We start from the raw sequence: 24,214 nt of genomic DNA, 5'->3' as shown, positions 1-24,214 counted from the left end.
GTTGGAGGTTTGAGGAGAGTGGAGAAAACATGAGATTGTTGTTCAATAGGCTGGGAGAGAGGACTAGGGAAATATAGTATGACTATCCAGCAGCACAGAAGCCCACTTGAAGTTATTGATAATTTATTTCAAAATGAGACTATTTTGTGTGGTTATATATTTTCTCCAGCCATATTCATCTAGACACACAGGTATAGAAAGAAAGTAGGTAGAATTAAATTTAACCAGGATTGTGATTAGGCTGAATACGCCTGTGTGATATTATGATTTATAATAAACATATACTTGGCCTTTATCCCAGTTTCCGGCACAGAGCTCCTAAAACCCTTGGAATTTTGGGTTTTAAGCAACACCATTTATTTGCTGTTATGGCCAGGAATGGATATTTCACACCAGGGCTTTTCGCTACCATTTTATTTTTTTCCCCTATTTATGACTAACTTCTAGTCTTTATAACTCTTTAATTTTGGCTCTTTTTCCCCATCTGAACTTTTCAGTTCTGGCCCCTGTCCCATAACTCTGGCCTTTGTCTCCTCACTCCTGACCACACTCTGCTCTCTAGGGTGAGGTGGTGAGTCCAGGCTGGGCAACCCCTTCACCTGCCACTGATTCACCCACTGGGCTTGCATAATATTTACTCTTTTTTTATGTTAATGAGGCGAGTTTGGGACCTCACCTAAGGATGGGGGCTGGTTGCCAGGAGGAACCAACCACGTGATTAGAGGGTTGGCACTTTCAGCCCCAGCCCACCTCCACTCCTAGGAGAGGAAAGGAGCTGGAGATGGAGTTCAGTCACCAACGGCCAATGATTTAATCAATCATGCTTGTGTAATGAAACCTGCATAAAAACCCAAAAGGAAGGGGTTTGGAGAGTTTCCGGGTTGGTGAACAGCTGGAGGTGTGGGGAGGGTGACACTTCTGGAGGAGACATGGAAGCCCTGTGTTCCTTCCCACATACCCTGCCCTATGCATCTCTTCCATCTGGATAGTCATCTGTATCCTTTCATAATAAACTGGTAAACAGTAAGTAAACAGTTTTCCTAAGTTCTGTGAGCTGCTCTAGCAAATTAATTGAACCCGAGGAGGGAGTCGTGGGAACCTTAGATTTAAAGCCGATTGGTCAGAAGCACCGGTGACAACCTAGATTTGCGACTGGCATCTGAAGGAGGGTGGGCAGACAGTCTTGTGGGACTGAGACCTTAACCAATGGGATCTGACAGAATTGAGTTAAATTGTAGGACACCCAGCTGGTGTTGCAGAGAACTGCTTGTTGTAGGGAGAAACTTCCACATATCTGGTGTCAGAGTGTTGTGAGTGTGGTAGTCGTGTGAGAGTAAAGGAGACACACAGGAAAAAGACACAGAAGAAGGAAGGACTTGGATTTTTCCCTATCCAGGAGGAAATAACTGTAGGTTTTCCCCTCTCAGGATGTAAATTTGCATTTGTAAGATTAGCATCACCTGGGAGCTTATTAAAAATGCAAATGCTCAGACCCTACCCTAGACCTACTGAATAGAAACTCTGGGGGTGGGATCCCAATAATCTGCATTGTGACAAACCCTACAGGTGATCGTGATACAGACTAAAGTGACAGCTACTGGAATGGATAATCTCTAGGTGCTTACCCACTCTAAAATTCAATGATCTAGTGCACTTATTTCCATATCATTGATGAAAATTTGTTGTCAAGATAATCAAGATAAATTAATGTGAAACGATTCCTCAGAAAAGAAAAATGGGCTTTTCTTTTCTTGAGAGGTCTTTGATTATTGATTCAATCGCCTTATTACTTATAGGTCTGTTCAGACTTCCTATTTCTTCACGATTCAGTCTTGGTAGGTTGTATGTTTATAGGAATTTACCCCTTTCTTCTAGGTTATCGGTTTGTTGGCATATAATTGTTCATAGTAGTCTCTTATGATTTTTTTTATTTCTGTGGTACAGTTGTAATGTCTCTTCTTTCATTTTTGATTTTATTTGAGTCTTCTCTTTTCTTCTTAGTCTAGCTAAAGGTTTTTCAATTTGGTTATCTTTTCAAAAAACCACTTCAAAAAACTTAAGTGGGCTGAGGACTTGAATAGACATTTCTCCAAAGAAAACATATAAATGGCCAACACGTATGTGAAAAGATGTTCAATGTTACTAATCATCAGGGAAATGCAAATCAAAACCACACAGATATCATTCTATACCTGCTAGGATGGCTATTATCAAAAAAGCAAAAGACAACATTTTCAAGAATGTGAAGAAATTGGAACCCTTGTACACTGTTGTTAGGAATGCAAAATGGTGCAGCCTCTATGGAAGACAGTATGGAGGTTCCTAAAAAAATTAGAAATAGAACTATCGTATGATCCAGCAAACTCACTTCTGGGTATTTATGCAAAAGAACTGAACTCAGGATCTTGAAGAGATATTAGCACTCTCATGTTCCTTCACAATAGCCAAGATGTAGAAACAACTTAAACGTCCACCAACAGATGAATGGATAAAAAAAAAAAAAAAAGTGGTATATACATGCAATGAAATATTATTCAGCCTTAAAAAAGAAGGAAATCCTGTAATATGTGGCAATATGGATGAACCTTGAGGAAATGAAATAAGCCAGTCAGAGAAGGACAAATACTGCATAACTCCACTTACCTGAGATATCTAAAAAAGTCAAACTCATGCAAGCAAAGAATAGAATGGTGGTTACCAGGGCCTCAGGGGAGGGGAAATGAGGAGTTGCTAATCAATGGATATAAAATTTAGGTTATGCATGATGACTAAATTCTAAAGATCTGCTGTACAACATCGTGCCTACAGATAATAATACTGTATTGTACACTTGAAAATCTGTTAAGAGGGTAGATCTCATTTTAAGTGTTCTTACTACAATAAAATAAAATAAAATAATAAAATAAAAATGGAACTAACACCATTGACAAGCTTTATGTGCTTAGTGCTTTTCATGAGTTATCTCAGGTAATCCTCCCAACAACTGCTTAGGGGAGGCTATCCTGGATTTTTTTAGGATCCTGTAGCTCACAGAAGTTAAATGACTGTCACAAATCACCCACAGAAATTGGCAGAGCTGTAATCTAAATCCAGGGCTTTCTGGATCTAATGCTTATGTATTTTTTGTTCTTGTTTTTAAAATTATACTTTATGGCTTCTCAAGACATAAGATCAAATTGCAAAGTAAATAATTCTGCTCTTTTTTTGTTTTGATTTTTTTCCTGACCATATGGAGAAAATACAAGAGTATCATCAATGACTAAAAGTTTAGCAGAAATAATTTAAGGTATGTATCTACCATTCTCATCTGTAAGACTATGCTTTTGAAAATTCAGCCTTAACTAAAAGTCATAATTTTTAATCTCCTATTTGTTTGAAAAGATATTTTTCTCATTTTCAATTTGTATTTCCATAGTTCAAGGTTATCTCTTCCTTTTCAAGCTTTCCTTATGTAAAATAGAAAGTTTTTGTTTTGTTTTGGATTTGGTTAAGTCTGAAAAAAAGATGTAGAATTACAAATATCTCAAGGCTATACCCCCTATACAAGGAAGGATGTATATAATTGACAAATAGTCTTTCAATATTTGCCAGCAACACATCTACAAAGTTACTTACTATTCCTACTTTATTAAGAACTATATATCTAGATCATTGGATTTTCACAAAGAAATTACATATTTTTTCATCTCTCCATTTAAGAAGGGATCTCATTCTGGGAAAAGTTTGAATTCATGACAGTAGCAAATGACAAAAGGGTACATGAAGTTTCATTTGTTTTTGATAGGACCTGGAGAGAATTTTGTTTTGCTTTTTTTATTCAATGAATTAAAAATATCTAAAAATCTTAATTGCTTCCTATATGTGTTAGTCTAGTCATTAAGGGCTTAGACAGATTCCCTACTTCACACTCAGCAGTTTCAAGTGACATTATATCTACTTTAGGGAAAATATAATTTCTACAAACACACACAATATGACTAGTAATAACAGTTGTAAACACTTAACAGTGCTGCAACCTATAAATGGGGAGTGTGTGTTTATTTTTTTGTATTAGGCCATGATTATATTCAAATATAATCATTATGTTTGATTGAACTGTATTCATACTGTATTAGTTTTTATTGTAATTTGTAAGAGATATAATACATAAATTTCACAAATATGTTTGAAATATACACATTTTATACTGAAAGGCCCTAACTAAATACTTTAATATAATGAAGTTTCTCATCAAGGTTTAGATTTAAGCTTAAAAATCGAATCCTTCTCATTTTAACTAAATGACAAAGCCTGTTAACTAGTTTCATATTATATCTGTGACATAGCACATTAACCCACTTTTACATTTGCATAAATTAACTTACTAGTTCTTCATCAGAGAGCTGGACTTTAAAGGAATTAAATGCTGGCAAATAAGTTTGACCTAGGGAGTGGGCTGGGAAAAGTCTAGAGGAAGGTAGGTCTAGGAGATATTCCTGTCAACACGCAAAAGACAACACAAAAATACTGGAAGAAAAAGAAATAGTAAAGAAAAGGAGAGAAGATCATCTCTGGTATACTTTTGCATAGGCTTAATGTCGTAAATATACATATGAAAACACAAAAATATACCTAAGCTTACATAATATTTAATAAAAAACAATTAGTAAATGAAAATCATATTTTTAGTATACAAAGGAGCAAAAGCTATAGAGAAAATATGAGGTAAGTCCATTTACACGAATCCTTACTTTTAACTTTTCTTTATCTGCCTTTCTTTAAGTGAGGCATCACACATATCACTTCTACCTCCCACACCTCAAAATGCAAGGCCCAGGTCTAGAGTGATTTGGGCTGAGTCCTTGTAAGCAATTGTACTTGCTCTTTATCTAGGATTAGATATAGGGCACCTTGTTGGTATGCTAATGGTTGACAGTATTAATCACATTTAATGGAATTAATTTAGCGATGACAGCTTTTCCAATTCCCTAGTTCCCAAGGTTTCATTAGTATAAGCTGTTTGGATGATGACTTCTACTTGGCTTTGGCTGGATTTATTAATCTGTGCTTGCCCTGTTCCTATCTTACACTCAGTCCTTTAAGGTCTGGCAGACACTGCTGAAGGCAGAGCCAGATTTCTTATGAAGCCATTGAAGCTTAAACTTCAGGGCCTTTCACTAGCACTGGTTCCAAGGCCCAGAAAGGACCCTAATGATGTGTTCACATGTTCATGTGTTTTTATTAAATCTGTGAAACTAAAAATTTTAACACAATCAAGTTAAAATTTCCTTCTCTTTCCACTCTAACTTTCCTCCAGTTAGGTGACACTGTAGTGGACAAGCATCTCAGGAATTTAGACAAGAAGAAATTGAGATGGAGTACATTAGCTTGGGTTTAGTGAGATATATTTAGGTGGTTCACAGACACTACCATGTCTAGGTTATTGCTAGCCTTCCAGGTACAGGAATGGTTCCCTGGAAAACTCCTGCTACTCTGATGCAACTCAGTATCATTTTGACATGAAAGCCTAGGGCTGGAGGTCATATTACAAAAGCATATTATGTCAACATTAGAAATATGTAGATAATATAGAACGAACGATTTGAAATTTGAAATGCATGGAGCCAAAAGCTAGTCTGTAGAAAATTCCTCCAAATCTTACAGGTCACACAAGAAACTTGATACAGGTTTTCTGAAATTTTGACAAAAAACATGAAAGTTCATATGACATTTACCAATGATAGATGATTGACAGGTGGTAAAGAGAGAAAAAGGAAGTGAGGAAATAAGACTGGCTGGACCAGGGACCTGGTGCTAGGAAGTAGCAGGAAATAAGATTAGAGAGGTAGAACAGGGCTCAGCTTATAGAGATCATTGATTTCTGAGACATAGAGCTTGAAACTGCTTCTATGGGTGAGTGAAAGACATCAGAGAACATGGGGCATGGAAATTAGGTGATGAAAACAATACCAGAGTAAGACCAGTGCAGAGGCAGTGAGTAAACGGTATCAGAAAAGAAGAAACTGAAGTGATAGAAGTCATTTAGGTAGTCTCATGGCACTAAAAATAGAAATGGGGAGAGTGGCAAGAAGAACTGGTTTGAGTGTAAAGAGAATGAATTTATTTTGAGGAATCTTTAGTTTAATGATGAGTTTAAATCTTGATCATAAGACATCTAATTTTTTGACAAAACAGAGCTACTCACTTAATGTGGCATAATTGATAATTACAGAATAATTTTTAGCTGGCAGCACAAAGCATTAAGTAGAAATAAAATACAATTTAAAATGAGTCTGTGAAAAACAAAGGGGTGGGAAATTTTTGGAGGTGATGGATGTGTTTATGGCATAGATTGTGGTCATGATTTCATGGATGTATACATTATCTCCAAACTCAAGTCATTTGCCTCGAATAGATACAGCTTTTTGTATGTCAATCATACCTCAATAAAGTAGCTTAAAAAAAATAAGTCTCAGCAAATGTCTCACAGAATTATTGTTGGAGAGTAAAATTCCAAGGGGTGAAAATGTGGAGGGGGAGAGGGGACAGAGAAGGGGGTAACTTTGCTAGTGGCAGAATTTTCATTTTTTTCCTCTGTGTTTTGATTTTTTACAAACATGAAATTTTTAAGAACCAGCACTTGAGAGACAAAAAGCATATCATGTCACAATTTTTGTGCTGAAAAAAAAATCCACTGATCTATAAAGTCTTTTCCAATTCCTTAACATAGTTTATATGATCCTCTAATCTTCCCCTGACTACTTTTCTAGCCTCATCTAGCACCATTCTATCTCTAGTCTTTAGCTATGCCACGTTCTTTTTACCTCTAGGTTTTATCATGCTGTCCTTAATTAGTCTTAAACATCAGGGCTGTGCACATCTCCCTCCCAAACCTGTCCACCTCCCACTTCAGATAGCTGCTTTGTTAGTGGGGTCTTCCCTGATCCCCCTCCCATGCTGCCACAGTACTCTTTACTTCTCTGTAAAGAGTTTGTAAATTATCTTTGTAAACTGTATTACAATTACAAATTATAATTGTAATTATCTGTTTACTTTTGTTCTTCTCTACAAATATCTGAGAACAAAAACCACTGGGTGTCCTGACCACCATTGTATCCCCAGTGTTTAATTCAGTAGTATGGGCTTGGTAAATGTTTGTTGAATGAATGGATGAATAAATTTCAAAATGGATTTTATTCAACTTTAAGGAAATTGCTAGACTCAGATGCATTTTCCGAGGCCAACTGATAAAAGGTTATTCACCAATGTTTGGCAGGAAAAAACAATGCATTCAAGCCTGAGAGCATGTAACCCACTTCAGCACTGCCAATGGAAGAGGGAAACACCTCCAATTCCAAACCTTTTTTAATGGCTCCCACAATCCGGAGCAGTCCCAATGGGGTAAGGGCTAGTGGAGCAGGGAGAGGATGGAGAGTAGATACTGGAAAGAGGGTGAATAGTGGGAGTCAAGAAGTGAGCTGCGAAGGAAGAAGGGTTGAGTTTTCTACTTTAAATTTGAATTGGCTTTCTGTCACCTCTATCTTTCCTTATGAAACTGCACCCTCCTTTTTCCTTTTTACTGCCATAAATTATGGCTTCCAGTTAGGCATTCCGTCTTTCCATGGTTACATATAAAACAGATCTGAACCCAACCTCATAGTTTTCTCCTTTATAGGTACCTCTTTTTTTTTAAAGATTTTATTTTTTCCTTTTCTCCCCAAAGCTCCCCCGGTACATAGTTGTGTATTCTTCGTTGTGAGTTCTTCTAGTTGTGGCATGTGGGACGCTGCCTCAGCGTGGTCTGATGAGCAGTGCCATGTCCGCACCCAGGATTCTAACTAACGAAACACTGGGCCGCCTGCAGCGGAGCGCGCGAACTTAACCACTCGGCCACGGGGCCAGCCCCGGTACCTCTTTTTTTTTTTAATCAGTAAACTTTATTTTTTTAGAGTAGTTTTAAGTTTACAGAAAATTGAGCAGATAGTACAGAGAGTTCCCAAAAGCTCCCTGTCCTTTCCTCTATTACTGACATCTTGTACCAGTGTGATACATTTGCTAAAATTGTGTGTCTCTCCCCACAAGTTCTTATATATGTTGAAGGCCTAAACTGTAGTACCTCAGAATGTGACCGCCTTTGAGACAGAGCCTTTAAAGAGGTGATTAAATTAAAATGAGGCTGTTAGGGTGGGCCCTAATCCAAACTGACTGGTGTCTTTCTAAGAAGAGGAGGTTAGGACATAGAGGGAGACAGCAGAAGTACATGCATACAGAGGGGCTGTCATGTGAGAACATGGCCAGAGGGCGGCCATCTGCAAGCCAAGTAGAGAGGCCTCAGAAGAAACCAGACCTGCCCAACCTTAATCTGGGACCTCTAGCCTCCAGCAGTGTGAGAAAATAAACTCCTGTTGTTTAAGCCACACACACACACACACACACACAAAAAATACAATACACTTATCTGAATTTGCCACACTAGTAGAGAGCTGACTATTCCACCTAAAATAAGTAACAATCCATCTGTATGAATTTAGCATACCAATTAACAAAGAAAACACAACTCTAACTTACCAGGCCATATATATGTATTCTTTTAAAATAAAATCCTTTATCCTATATACTAATGAAGTTCTTTTTTTTCTTTTACTTAAAAACTATCTGAAAAACATTTCTAACTATATATAAGAAAGAGAGAGACAGAAAAAGTTAGAAGAACAAATTTTAAAATATTCAAAGGAATAACAGGAGGAATCACATTCATCCCTTCTTCAAAAGGAAAAAAAAGATAATTCAAGAGTGAAGAGAATACAACATATGCTTTAGCAATAATACGCATGACTTAGGTCAAATTCTCTAGGAACTAGGATAAAAGGAAAGATATTCTGTGGCATGCCTTGAAACAAGATGAGAAGATCATCAACGACTTTAGAAAGCTACCTCAAGTCAGACCACTTCTAGCTCAATCGTTCCGAATTCTTCAAGGATGATGTAAAACCACTCATAGACTCTGATCTGGCATGGAACTTTGGAGAAACGCTTCAATTCATTAAAAATAAAATTTTAACTTTTGCGTTAAGGTTTTCCTCAGTGCTTTTCAGAAACTTACTTCCCAAGGCATTGTTTAGGTTGGCAGTTCCACAGTTTACTACCTTAGAAATAGTTTTACTGTTTTACCCTGAGGGAAAGGTAAGTTGCAATATGACAAATGTTGGGATAGTATATGATTTATGAAATTCTCCTTATTTATCAAATAATTCCTATCACACAAAATATTTATAATCTTTGCTCCAGATTAGAGCAAATCAATGTTTTACAATATCTTATATCTAAATTTGAAAAAGTAGCAATGAAGGAATAAATAAAAACTCTTACCGCTTGGCAATACCATGACTGGCTCTGTAAATCTTTGTTCGTCTGCTGAAGGTAGGTTCAGGGAGATGATTAACACCATTCCCAGACTAGTTCCAACAAACAAACAAGGGGAGACGGTAGAGTCATTTTTCCGAGCAAAGGACTCCATGAAGTATAGTGCTGTAATTGCTTCTTTAGAATCTTTGTCAATACTGGAGATGCTAGAGCTTCTAGAACGATTATAGGAATTTTCTCTGCTTTCTATGGAAATGGAAAAACAAAAATTAACTGCTAGTGTGTTTCTAGAACAAGTCAGACTTAGTATGACTGAGGGGAAAGTAGAATTTGATTCTTTGTTAACTGATCTGGAAGGCAGCTTATCCAGTTCATCAATTTATTTTGAAGATGAAGAGACTGAAGTCCAGCAGTGTAAATCATAAACTTAGGCAGAGCTGGGATTAGAACTTGAGTCTCTGGAGTTTGTTTACCATGTTTTTCTCTCTACATTACCTCACAAGTTAGTTGAAATTCTCTACTCTGTAAAAAAATATTTAGTCTAAATAGTCAAGGTTACAAGAATTTCTGGTACCATTTCAATTATGCTTCCCTCCTATTTCTTAATTTTTGGAAGTATTCCTAACGATTTCTTGGCAATATCCTCTTACAACATTGTGGCTACTTTACCTGAAGGACCACAAATGTTCTGTGGTGAATACATTCACCCAACTAACACAATTTTGGTTTGCTATATCTGGAGTAATTACAATTGTAAAAACTGAACTATTTACCAAGGCTCAAGAACAAATGTTATCTCCCTGAACTGGCTTCAAGCTGCCAACCTTGAATCCAAATTTAGTCCTAACTTTGTCTAAGGCCAAATGAGGAGCTGTAGACAGTGCCACCCCATTGTAGTGGTAATCTTTCTGAGAGGGCTTCTGCTCACTTAAAGGAAACGAGATGGTTTCAGGTTCTCTTGCTTATCAACACAACACAGTGGTGCACGCTGCAGCAAGCATAAACTCATCGTCTCGTTAAATGATAGTAGGAAGGCTGTATTGTTCTTATAATCCAGAGTACAAGTTCCTCATATTCTTCTTTCTACTGCCTTCACTCTCCTTTCTATCTTGATAGATACAAGTGTGATTCATTTTATTTAAAAACCTATAAGGTCCTCAGATTATTCTTTTTCCAGAAAACAAAATATAGTATTCCTAATTTTCCCCATTCTATCCCTCAGCAAGTTTATAAAAATAATTGTTTGTAATAGAATTTACAGATCAGAGGGAGCTTCGGTATAATCTATATGTTTTACAAATTTAGGGACAGAGACATCGAAGTTAAGTAATTGTCCCAGAGTCCAGAGGCAGAAAGGTCTAAAACTCAAAATTCCCAGCTCTCAGTCCATTGATTGAGTACTTTCTTTTATAACTTTTATATTTTGCTTCTATTATAACATTCCTAGATAATATGTTTTCAAAATTTTTCCATTCACGGTTCATCAACATTCAAGGTTGCTACTCATAGACACTTGTGTGAGAGAGAATATCATTATCTGCATGTCCATGGACCAGACTTAGTAAGGCATAATATTAAAGAAACAAAAACTAAAAAATTCATTTAAAAAATTTTTGAAGAATAATATGGTCCACTACTATCACATTTTTTGAGGGGTAGTAAATGAAGAATTGCTTTATAGCATAGAATTACCATAGGAAATCTTCCTAAGATTATTTTTCTCTATCTCTTTCCCCAAATGTCTTTATCAGCAAGACAGTAGCAGCAGTTACAAGATTCTCTTTTTTCCCTTTCTAAAAATTTCTGGCCTTCTGGCTCTTGTAATTTACTCCCTGCCCTCGCATTCATTCCATAAATAAATAAATAATTCTTCCTTTTAAAAACAGATGACAATGAAGATTGTAAACTTTAGAATTTAATATCTTGCCTTTTTTGGGTCACATTCACTTGACAGTTGAGGAAATTAAGGTTGCAAGACATTAAATAACTATCTACAGATAGAGACACTAAGAGGTTTACCATTGAGATGGAAAGAAACATTCAATTATTACTGGGAGTGCAGAGAACAGATTAAGGCATAGGCCCTTTGTACCAATGAGCAGAGCCATTCTGATTTTAGAGATGAGGAAAGTGTAGTGGATGAGGAATGGATTTGGAATCATGGCCACAGCCTGACCAAGCTCTCAGTTGCTAATTGTCTAAGGTTGACTGTAGTTTTTCATATCTTTTACAGATAAGGGACCTCCATCCCTTGTCCTCCAGCTCCTATTGCCATTGTATATCAAATTTTAATTGTATCCACAGAAATTTGTATGTTTAACCTACCTTCTGTTGTAACTGGTAAAGAAATCTCCATGCAAGCAGCTGACTGTGCTTTTCGAAATGGTGGTCTTCCAGGACCCCAGCGATTTACTTTTGAAACATCAGCACTAGAAAGACGTTTTCCAGAACTGCAACTCTGAGAAGTTGGACTTGTGCAGTGTCCATTAACATGATCTGTACCAAGAGGAAGAAGGCAGCATAAATATCATAATTCAGTCTTAATATAAAGGAATCCAAGTGTGTACATTAATAAATGTAGAAGAGTGAGAATGCCTTTCTCTTTCAAAGCGTATTAAGATGGCTAAGTCCTTACTATTTTGTTAGTCACAATTTCAGTAGTTAGCCAAAAATTTCACATTTATTAAATATGATTCATTTTTTAATTTGACTAGTTAACATAGGTTAAAATTTATTCTATGTCCCTATTATGTATTCTACTATCTAATGGCACTAAAAAATAGGTTATAGTTTTGGACTTTCTTTTGCATAATTTAACTATACCCCTATTTATGTAAGTTTTGGAAGTACTTCCAGTGCTTGGAGCTTAAAATACAGAATGGAAGCATCCCACTGTGCAGCTGAGCACGGTGCTAGAGAATACTGACCCTAGAGCTAGTTCCACCATTTACCAGTTGTACAAATTACTGAAGTCTTCAAGCTTTAGTTTCCTCTTCTGTAAACTGTGAATCTGATTGTCTACCTCATGGAGGTTTTTCTGACAATACACGTCACAGGCCAGAACACTTTCTGGGATGTGGTAAACTCTGAACAAAAATTATGATTGTCATTCTTGTTCCACAGTATTAAAACTGCTCATGTCTAAGACAACACAGACTTGTTTATTTAGAGCTTGTGAGTTTACTGGTTTGATGTAACTTAAAAGCTTGGAAATAATTGCATGGAAAACATGTCTTCTTTTTCTTAATGCTAACAAATAGTATTTGAAACAGTATCTCATAGTTCTGCAATATTCAGAATGCATTTTAAAGTGTGCTTCTTTGGTCATTCAAAGGACAATAGAATTAAATGGAGAAGAATCATGTTTAATATCCATGTTGGACAAGGGGAACTGGCAGTCAGTACCTACTCCGTTACAGCCTTTCTGTATTGTAAAGTTTGAAGCTTAAAATTGTACATTTCCTGTATTCCCTTGCGGCTAGTGCAAGGATGAGAATCAGGTTTCACCATTTGAATGCACTAGTGTGTTTTACTATTTTTAAAAAACGGGAGTTAACATGTATTGAATATTAAATGCCAGGCACTTTATACATATGACTCATTTAATCTTCACAACAACCCTGCAAGGTAGGTGCTTTATTATCCTGATTTTGCAGATGAGGAAACTGCAGCTCAGAAAAAAGGGTTTAGAAAATTGTCTAATATTACATAAGTAGCATTCATGGAGGCAGGATTCTAATCCAGATTTTCTCACTTATAAATAGCCTTATAAATTGGATGGCAACAGCTGGCACTAACAAGGACTTAGCGTGAATAAGAAAATGGCAATGACTTTGGGGGTACAAATTGCAAAAATAACCCCCATCTGGGTACATCGTTTAGGAAAAGTTGCCCCTTCCACAGATGTGTTGCCTTGTTCTAGGGCTCACTGCTGGTCCAGAGGAATGTGGGGTGGATTCCAGCCCTCTTCACACCCTCTTAGTTAGGTCCAGAACCTGAGAAGAGTAAAATTTGTTCCCTTAGCCAGGACTCTTTGGACTTGCTAAGCCAAAGCCCTCACCTGGCTATTACCATCTTTTGGTGGCTGTTTCATGTGAATACTGTTTCATTGCAGCTTATAACAGAGAATTATCAGTTATTAGATTACTCAGCATGCTGGATGCTGGTCTTCACCCCCCCATCACCCCTCCACCCCCTAGCTGCTCCAGGAGCCAATTTTCCCCAGCTTCTCATGTTTTACTCATGAGGTCTGGCTGATGTTATCCTACATGAGCAACCTGGAGTTTTTGACCATATTCTTCTGTTTTCAATAGGGCTGGTTAACTTAAAGGATTTATTTTTGTAATTAAATTTTTTAAATATATGAAAGTGAATTTGCTTTTTAAAAAACTTTTTTTTTACTGTGCTAAATATTCAAGATAGAAATGAATCGATACAAAACATTTAGAAAGAAATTTGGTCAAGGCCCAGACATAGTCATTCTGGAAATTTATGACAGAGAAATAATGCTAAATCAGAAAAGAAAAACCAAAACCTCTATTGATAAAACCATTCACTGTAGTTTAAGTTATAAAAATTGGAAACCAGCTATCTTTTACAATTGAGCATAAAGTTTTAGGTAAATTGCGGTATATATCATATAATAGAGTATTATAACCTTTAAAAATGTTTCTGAAATGCTGGCTGACACTTATAAAATACTCATGAAATTATGTGCTTTGGTTAGCTTGTTGCATAAAAAAACACTCCAAATGTTAATGATGTAAACTAGGGCCAGAACTTAGGCTGAGGCAAGGTGGGGATATTATATCCACGATGTCTGGGACATTGGTTGGAAATTCTTGCATGACTGGAGGCTTGGAATCCTTTGGAGGCCTCTTTACTCACAGGCCTGGGCTAGCATGACGCAGAGACTGGGCTCAATCTGGACTGTCAATGGGGGCCTCTTCAGGAGGCTTGGGCTTCCTCACAGCATGGTGACCTCTTTTACATAGTGGCTCATGGCTTCAAAAAGCCTGGCAAATGATTTTCAAAATGGGATGAAAGCCATATTTCTGTTGCTTTCTAGTGTTATTGCAATGGAGACTTCATTTTGTTTTGAAAGCAACATTCCAGTGTCCAGTCACAAGCTTTTTGTATGTCAAGGGGCAGTTGTAGTAGATTCCTGATCTTACAACAATATGCTCTCCAGTTCAGCAATTGATTGGCAGTAGTCTTCTGATTCTCTGTTTCTAACAGTAGCAAATGTGTCTGCTCCCTGGGTGTGCCTGTTTGGTGGCCTTACTCTGAAAATACCTGTAGGCCAAGCTTAAAGTTTACTTCTCCAATCTTTCAATGATTTAATAAGCACCTAATTTCTTGTATTAAATCACTTTCTGCATAACATAACTAGGAAGGTTTCTGCTTGCTACAACTGTGCTTTTATTACAAAGGTGCTTTAGCCCAGTTGTAGAGCTCTATGTCATGTAGAGAAAATTCAATATTCTAAAAAATTCAACCTTATAACAATAAATAAATTAAAGCAAAAGGGAAATTATTTTTTATTTTACAGAAAGATTCCCAAATTTTAAAAAATACAAGTTTCTTTAAATTAGCTGATTCTCTTATGCCTTTAAATCAAAATTTGATTTAGTGTATTTATTATATAAAGTAAGGTACAATAGTGATTTACTGAAAAATAGCTTATTGAATCCAATTGAAATTATTTTTAACATAGTCCTTGCCAAAGCTTTATAGAAGAATGTAAATGAAGATTTAATTTAATACTTGGTAAACTAATCTTGTTATGCAAACTTTTAAATACACCATACAATTCCTAGAAAATGAAAATTAGTGTTATGCTTATGCCACAGAGGGTGATTCTATGCTGAAATAAATGTTGAACTTAATACTAAGTTAAAATAAGCATTTGGATTGTAAAAAGTTGAAAATAAATGAAATAAAAAGACTTTGCACTTAACCATATAAAAATACAACCAATATCAAACAATTGGTCAAAATGTTTGAAAGCCCACATTACCTTACCCTACTTTTATAGTTAAGAGATAACTCTTCTTCCCTCTCTCCCTTCTTAATCATTGTTTATAATCCTGGTTGGAGGGCAAGTTGGTTTGTTGATTGACTTAATGTTGGTTGTTTGCTTGATTAATTTGTTTAAGCAGGAAAAGTATTTATTAAAGGATATTAGGGGGGTTTGCCCCGTGGCTGAGTGGTTAAGTTTGCATGCTCTGCTTTGGCGGTCCAGGGTTTGCCGGTTCAGATCCTGGGTGTGGACCTACATACTGCTCATCAAGCCATGCTGTGGTGGCATCCCACACAGAAGGACTGGAATGACTTACAACTGGGATATACAACCATGTACTGGGGCTTTGGGGAGAGAAAAAAAAGAGGAAGATTGGCAACAGATGTTAGCTCAGGGCCAATATTCCTCACCAAAAAATAAAAAATTTAAAAAAGAGATATTAGGCAGCTCAAAATCTCAGGGAGTATCTGTGAGAACTCAGAAGCTTTGCAGCCAGAACAATGCCCAACCACACCAAGTTGAGTTTTGTTTTAGTTAAGACACTATGTCAGTGGCTCAGCATTGATGACACTGGGGCCTAGATGCTAGCAGCTGTGCTACACTGCTGGCCTGGTACAGCAGGACATCTTTGCCATCATACTCACCAAAACTGAGGTTTACAAAATTTTTAGTTTGTTTTTATTTCAGTGTTTTTGAATGTCAAACAAAGAATAAGCTATTTCATCTTTCTCTACTTTTTTGCTCACAATTTTGAAGTTTTTAAGCTCTCATTTTTTGGGGCACTTTTCTGAAGAATTTTAAGCTGAAGACCCAGAGGGACTGAGTCATAGACTTCCCCTTGAAGTCAGCTTAATTTTTATTCCCAGTTTTAATTTGATTCTTTTATAGAAAAGCTTTCAAAGCTAAAATACTGTAAATGAGTGCAGGTTTAAAACTCTTGTTTAATGTTGAGTCTCTGAAATCCAAAGTTTCAAAGAATTTCTGCCTATTTCTCAATAATTACCCCAGTCTGTTTTTTCAAGTTTAATTTCTACTTCATTTAAGTGAATGTTTAAAAACTATTTGGGACCAAACTTGCAGTGTCTGGGAAAATAATCTCTTGCTGAAAACACTGCCATAGGCTTTGTCACTGATGAGTAGAATGTTTTAAATTGGAATAATAATTATTTATTTTTAAAATTTCAGCTTCATTGAGGTATAATTGACATAAAATGGTAAGATATTTAAAGTGTACATCGTGGTGCTTTGATAGACGTGTTTTCTTCTCTTTCTCTCTTTCTTTCCCTTCAGTGATCGCTATAATGCGAATATTGGTCCACTTGATGTTGTCTCTTAAGTCCCTTATCTTCACCATTTTTCGGTCTTTTTTCTTTTTGCTTCTCTGACCACATGAAATGTACTGCTTTGTCTTCAAGCTTGCTGATCCTTTCTTCTGCTTCACCTGGTCTGCTGTTGAACCTCTCTATTAAATTTTTCTGTGCAGTTATTGTATTCTTCAGGTCTGTGATTTTTGTTTGCTACCTTCTCATATTTTCTATTTCTCTGTTTAAATTCTTATTTGTTCATACATTTTTCTCCTGACCTCAGTGAGCATCTTTATTACTATTATTTTGTATTTATTTATTTATTTTGAGGAAGATTAGCCCTGAGCCAATTGCTGCCAATCCTCCTCTTTTCACTGAGGAAGACTGGCCCTGAGCTAACATCCATGCCCATCTTCCTCTACTTTTTATATGTGGCACGCCTACCACAGCATGTTGTGGCAAGTCACTGGTGCCATGTCTGCATCTGGGATCAGAACCGGCAAACCCCGGGCCACCGAAGTGGAACATGTGCACTTAATCGCTGAACCACTGGGCTGGCCCCTATTACTATTATTTTGAACTCTTTATCAGGTAATGTACTTATCTCTATTTCATTAAGGTCCATTTCCTGAGTTTTATCTTGTTATTTTATTTAGAATATATCCCTCTGTTTCTTCATCGTCCTTGACTCTCTGTGTTGGTTTCTACACAATAGATAAAACAGCCACCTCTCAGTCTTGATGGAGTGGTCTTGTGTAGGAAATGAACCCTATCACTCAGCCTGGCCCAAGCTCTTGTTGGTCTCTTGAACTTGTGCAATTGTCCAAGCCACCTTTTCTGTTCTTAGTGTCTCCTAGTAATTGAGGGTGTGCCAATATCCATTTTCATGTGGGTATTTTCTTGTTTGTCCAATGTATGGGAGTCACTCAGCTGGTTTCTGGTTTCCTTTAAGAGGGAATTGCTCCTCACATAGCTGTAATTTGGTGTGTCCACAGGTGGAGGTGAGGTCAGGAGCCTCCTAGGTTGCCATCTTGGACCAGAACTCAAAATAACAATAAATTATAATATTAAAATGCCATTATATCCGGATTCATCCTGAAGAAGTAAACTGACACCTTGCCCTAAGCCATATCAGTAAATTCTCACATCAAGTTCTACATTAAGAAGCAGGAGAGAGAGAGAAAAAAAGCACGGTGCATCCTGAGATAAAGTGAAAAGAAAGAAGTTGATCTAACTATAGTCTTTAAAGAGATGAAATCTTGAGTTGCTAAATTACTCATTTCTCAACAAAAACGTTTTTATCCCTGATATTTGCATACTGATATCTAGAGATATAATAATCAGGTGGGTAAAATGATACCCTCCCCCCGTCCCACCCAGTATGAACAACTTTACCGTAACCTTGAAAAAGCTTGTGGGTTTTCTGTTTGAAACACCTATTGTATTTTACATTCAGTGAGCCAGTCTTCAAAATCTGAACCTCTTTGTAAAACTCATGCAAGTTAATAATCACTTTTTCTTAATGCTCCTGTGTCTGAATCTTCTTTCCATAATGAACTGTGCATACAGTATATGCTTTCTAAGTGATATATGAAAACCTATAATAAATAATTAGAAACTAATCCTTTGAGAGGAAAAATCTCCTAATATAGGGGCTGGCCCAGTGGCGTAGTGGTTAAGTATGCATGTTCCGCTTAGGCGGCCCAAGGTTCACCAGTTTAAATCCCAGATGCAGACATGGCACCACTTGGCACACCATGCTGTGGTAGGCGTCCCACATTATAAAGTAGAGAAAGATGGGCATGGATGTTAGCTCAGGACCAGTCTTCCTCAGCAAAAAGAGGAGGATTGGCAGCAGATGTTAGCTCAGGACCAATCTTCCTCAGCAAAAAGAGGAGGATTAGCGGCAAATGTTAGCTCAGAGCTAATCTTCCTGAAAAAAAAAATCTCCTAATATATTGTGTTAAAATTATTTGGTTAAGAAGGCTAAGGCTGATTTTTATATTATGTAATGTTATGCTTTAACAGTGTTGATATATAATTGACATACAATAAATAGCACATATTTAAAACTGACTACCACTAATCTGTTCTTAATCATCACAGTAAAAACAATGAATATATCCATCAGTTGAGATTCTGCCATGTTGTTGTATGTATCAAGAGCTCATTTCTTTTTATTGCTGAGGAGTATTCTATTGTGTGGATTTGCGAAAATTTGTTTATTCACTCTTTGATTAATATTTGGGGGTGTTTCCAGTCATCAATTATCTTTTAAAGAGATTTAAAACTAAGTTGTCTACAAGAAACCCAATTTAAGTATAAATGCATATATAGGTTAAAGGGATGGAGAAAGATATACTATGCTAACATGAATCAAAAATTAATAATTTTATATATCTATATCTTCAGTTGCTCCAGGATGGTGGAGAACATGGTAAGACCAGTGAATCCCATAAGCACTGGCCCATTGCCACACTTCATTTGCTATGAAATGAGTTCCTTGATGAAAAGCAATGCTCTGTAAAATACCATGAAGGTAGATAAGGCATTCTGTAAATCCACTGATGGTAGTTTGGGCAGAGGCATCCCTTGGTTTCTGCTGATGTCATAGTGAGCACTCAGCATTGGCTGTAGCTAGGTCAGCCTTGGTAACTGGAAGTCCACGTTGCTGAGCTCATGCATAATCTCCATCCCTGCCACTATGGCTACTTTGTCCATGAGTTCATTAGGTGATGACAGAGGTGGCTGGGAAAGAAGCTGACTGTTATCTACAGAACAGGTCATGCTATCCACTTGATTGTTAAAATTCTCCTCTGCTGAGGTCACCCTTTGGTGAGCATTCACATGGGACAAAAACTTTCCTATATACTAGCAATGGAATTTGAAATTAAAAACAATAACATTTACATTATTACTCAACAATGAAATACTGAGGTATAAATCTAACAAAGTACGTATAAGATCTAGATGAGGAAAACTACAAAACTACAAAAAATTTTCTTTACTGATGCAAGAAACTGAAGCACACATGGAGTGATATTCCATATTGATGGATAGGACTTGATATTGTTGAGATGTGAGTTCTTCCCAACTTGATCTATAGATTCAACACAATCCCAATCAAAATTCCACCAGGTTATTTTGTGTATATTGACAAACTGATTATATAGTTTATATAGAGACGCAAAAGGCCCAGAATAATCAACACAATATTGAAGGAGAAGAACAAAGTGAGAGGACTAATGCTACCCGACTTCAAGAATTACTGTAAAGATAAAGCAATGTAAACAGTGTGGTATTGGTAAAAAATAATAGACAAACAGATCAATGGAACAGAATAGAGAAGCCAGAAGGAGGATCCAGGATGGTGGCGTAGGAAGACCCTGAACTCACCTCCTCCCATGGATACACCAAATCTGCAACTACATTTAGAGCAAGTCCTCCTGAAGAAGTGAGGACTGAATGAACAGCTGCTGCACAACTAATAGAGGGACCACATAGATACCAGTAAGAGAGAAGAGACACGGTATCAATAGGAGCCCCAACCCCGATGCAGTGACCTGCAGCAGAGAGGGATATCATGGAGGGGCCACATGCAGTCTTGCCCACCCTAGGTATAGCAAAAAAACAGTGGTTTAAAGCCCACCTAGACCATATATGAAGAAAATCCATTTACAAACCCCGAGCATTTGCCAAACAGGTGGGAAACTGCTGGAACTCACCCTGGGTTTGGCGGCACCAGTGAGTGCCATTTTTGCATTTCCCCTAAACCTTGATAGCGTGGAAAGGAGCATGGTCCAGGTACTCTAGCCAACCTGCCAAGGCTGCCTTAGCCTGCCCTGGGCCCCTTGCCCACACAAGCTCTAGCCATCCCCGCAAGATAGCCCCAGTGCAGTGTGCCCCAGGCCCCACCACCCACACTGACACCAGCTCCAGCCATCCTATTGGGGTGGCTGTGGCATGGTATACCCCGGGACCTCCAGACCCACACCTGCACCAGCTCCAGCCACCGCACTGGGGCTTCCCCAGTGCAGCATGCCCCAGGACCCCCTGGCCTGTGCCTGTTCCAGCCCCAGCTGTTGTGCTGGGGTGGCCCTGGTGCAACACATCTTGGGATCCCCCTGACCTTTGCCTGCTCCAGTTCCAACTGGCCTGCCAAAGCAGCCTTGCACATGCAGTCTACACGTGGGACACTCCTATATAAGGCCACTCCTTCAAGGCCAAGAGAAGTAGCTGTTTTACCTAATTCATAGAAACAAACACAGAAAGTCAAACAAAATATAGAAAGGAATATATCCTAAATGAAATAACAAGATACTCCTCCAAAACCCTAATGAAATGGAGATAAGTAAGTTACCTCATAAAGAGTTAAAAGTAATGGTCATAAAGATGCTCACCAAACTCAGGAGAAGAATGGAGGAACGCAGAACTTCAACAAAGTTAGAAAATAGAAGAAAGAACCAATCAGAGCTGAAGAACACAATAAATGCAATGAAAAATACACTAGAGGGAATCAACAGCAGATTAGATGATGCAGAAGAATGGATCAGTGATCTGGAAGATAGAATAGTGGAAATCACCCAATCAGAAGGGCAAAAAAGAAAAAAAAAAAGAATTAAAAAAATAAAGGTGGTTTAAGGGATCTCCAGGACAACATTAAGCATAATACCATTCATATTATAGGAGTCCCAGAACGCAAAGAGAGAAAGAAAGGGGCAGAAAACTTATTTGAAGAAATAATGACTGAAAACTTCCCTAACCTGGGGAAGGAAACAGACATCCATCTCCAGCAATCATAGAGTGTCCCCAAAAGATGAAACTAAAGAGATCCACCTCAAGACATATTATAATTAAAATGGAAAAAGTTAAAGATGAAGAGAGAATCTTAAAGACAGCAAGATAAAAACAGCTAGTCACATACAAGGGAAACCCCATAAGACTATGAGCTGATTTTTCAGTAGAACCTTTGCAGATCAGAAGGGAGTGGTAGGAGATATGTAAAGTGCTTAAAGGCAAAAACTTACAACCAAGACTACTCTACCTGGCAAGGCTATCATTCAGAATTCAAGGAGAGACAAAGAGTGTCCAAGACAAGCAAAAACTAAAAAGGCTCATTACAACTAAACTGGCCTTATAATAAATGTTAAAGTGTCATCTTTAAGTGGAAAAGAAAAGGCCATAACTAAAAATAAGAAAAAATGTGAAAGAAAAAATCTCACCAGTAAAGGCAAATATATAGTAAAGGCAGCAAATAAGCCACTTAAAAAGCTATAGGAAAGTTGAAAGACAAAAGTAGCAAAATCAACTATAACTACAATAAGTAGTTAAAGGATATACAAAATAAAAAGATGCAAAATACGACATCAAGAACAAAATGTGGGAGAGAGTAAAAATGTGTTTTCAAAATGCACTTGAACTTAAGCAAGTATCAGCTTAAAATATCCTGCTATATATATATATAAGTCAATATAGATGAATCTCAGGGTAACTACAAACCAAAAACCTACAATAGACACACAAAAACATAAAGAGAAAGGAATCCAAACATAACACTAAAGAAACCATCAAACCACAATGGAAGAGACCAAGAGAAAAGGAAAGGAACAGAGAACTACAAACCCCCCAGAAAACAACAAAGAAAATGGCAAAAAGTACATACCTATTAATAGTTACCTTAAATGTAAATGGACTAAATGCTTCAATAAAAAGACATACAGTGGCTGAATGGATGAAAAACAAGACCCATCTATATGCTGCCTACAAGAGGCTCACTCCAGATCTAAAGACACACAAAGACTAAAAGTGAAGGGATGGAAAAAGATATTCCATAAAAACAGAAATGAAAAGAGCTGGGGTAGACTAAACTACATGCTCCTAAACAACCCATGGATCAACAAAGAAATCAAAAAATACTTTCAGACACATAAAAATGGAAACACAACTTTTCAAACTCTATGGGACACAGCAAAAGCAGTTCTAAAAGGGAAGTTCATAGTGATACAGGTCTACCTTAAGAAACATAAAAATCTCAAACACCTTAACTTTAAACCTAAAGGAACTAGAAAAAGGACAAAGCCCAAAGTCAGTAGAAGGGAGGAAATAATAAAGATCAGAGTGGAAATAAATGAAATAGAGACCAAAAAAAAAAAAAATAGAAAAGATCAATGAAACTAAAAGCGGTTCTTTAAAAAGATAAACAAAATGGAAAAACCTTTAGCCAGACTCATCAAGAAAAAGAGAGAGGGCTCAAATAAGTAAAATCAGAAATGAAAGAGGAGAAGTTACAATTGACACCAAAGAAATACAAGGGACCCTAAGAGACTACTATAAACAATTATACACCAACAAATTGGAAAACCTCGAAGAAATGGATACATTGCTAGATACACACAATCTTCCAGACTGAATCATAAAGAAATAGAAAATCTGAATAGACCCATTATAAGCAATGAAATTAATCAGTAATAAGAAAAACTCCCCCAAAACACAGTCCAGGAGCAGACAGCTTCATAGGTGAATTCTACCAAACATTTAAAGGAGAGTTAATACCTATCCTTCTCAAGTTATTCCAAAAATTGAAGAGGAAGGAATGCTTTCCAATTCATTCTACAAGGCCAGCATTACCCTGACACCAAAACCAAAGACACCACAAAAAAAAGAAAATTACAGGCCAATATCCCTGATGAACATAGATGCATATCCTCAATAAAGTATTAGCAAGCTGAATTCAACAATATATTAAAATATATTAAAAGGATCATTTGCCACAAGCAAGTGAGATTTATTCCAGGAATGCAAGGATGGTTCAACATCCACAAATCAAAAAATGTGATTCACCACATTAACAAAACAAAGGATAAAAATCACATGGTCATCTCAATAAATGCAGAATCGTATTTGAGAAAATTCAACATACATTTATAATAAAAACTCTCAACAAAGTGGCTATAAAAGGAACATACTTCAACATAATAAAGGCCATATATGACAAACCCACAGCTAACATCATACTCAATGATGAAAAGCTGAAAGCTTTTCCTCTAAAATCAGCAACAAGACAAGGATGCCCACTCTTGCTACTCTTATTCAACATAGAATTGGAAGTCCTAGCCAGAGCAATTAGGCAAGAAAAAGAAATAAAAGGAATCCAAGTTGAAAAGGAAGAAGTAAAACTGTCATTATTTGCAGACGACATAATACTATCTATAGAAAATCCTAAAGACTCCACCAAAAAACTATTAGAATAACTGAATTCAGTAAGGTTGCAGAATACAAAATATACAGAAACTGGTTACATTCCTATACACTAATAAAGAGCCATCAGAAAGAGAAATTAAGAAAATAATCACCTCTACAATTGCAGTAAAAAGAATAAAATACCTAGAAATAAATTTAACCAAGGAGGTTAAAGACCTGTACTCTAAGAACTATAAGACATTGACGAAATTGAAGGCAACACAAATAAATGGGAAGAAATACCATGCTCATGGATTGGAAGAATTAATATTGTTAAAATGTGCATACTACCCAATGCAATCTACAG

At 36.9% G+C, this 24,214-nt stretch overlaps 1 protein-coding gene across 7 annotated transcripts in view; it reads right to left on the bottom strand.

Moving 5' to 3' along the window:
• STXBP5L (syntaxin binding protein 5L) overlaps nt 1–24,214 on the bottom strand; it is a 355,119-nt gene that overhangs the window by 16,668 nt on the left and 314,237 nt on the right. For all 7 annotated transcript variants that reach the window (XM_070508944.1, XM_070508942.1, XM_070508943.1 and 4 more), the window contains 2 exons: nt 11,668–11,838; nt 9,349–9,588 (listed from right to left, as the gene is read on the bottom strand). In XM_070508944.1, coding sequence (XP_070365045.1) covers nt 9,349–9,588; nt 11,668–11,838 — 411 coding nt within the window. The remainder of the gene's footprint in view (nt 1–9,348; nt 9,589–11,667; nt 11,839–24,214) is intronic.

This window comes from Equus asinus, chromosome 5, assembly GCF_041296235.1.
Source record: "Equus asinus isolate D_3611 breed Donkey chromosome 5, EquAss-T2T_v2, whole genome shotgun sequence".
Classification (NCBI taxonomy): domain Eukaryota; kingdom Metazoa; phylum Chordata; class Mammalia; order Perissodactyla; family Equidae; genus Equus; species Equus asinus.
Note: the sequence above shows the minus strand (reverse complement) of the source record. Positions and strands in the feature narration are given on the sequence as shown.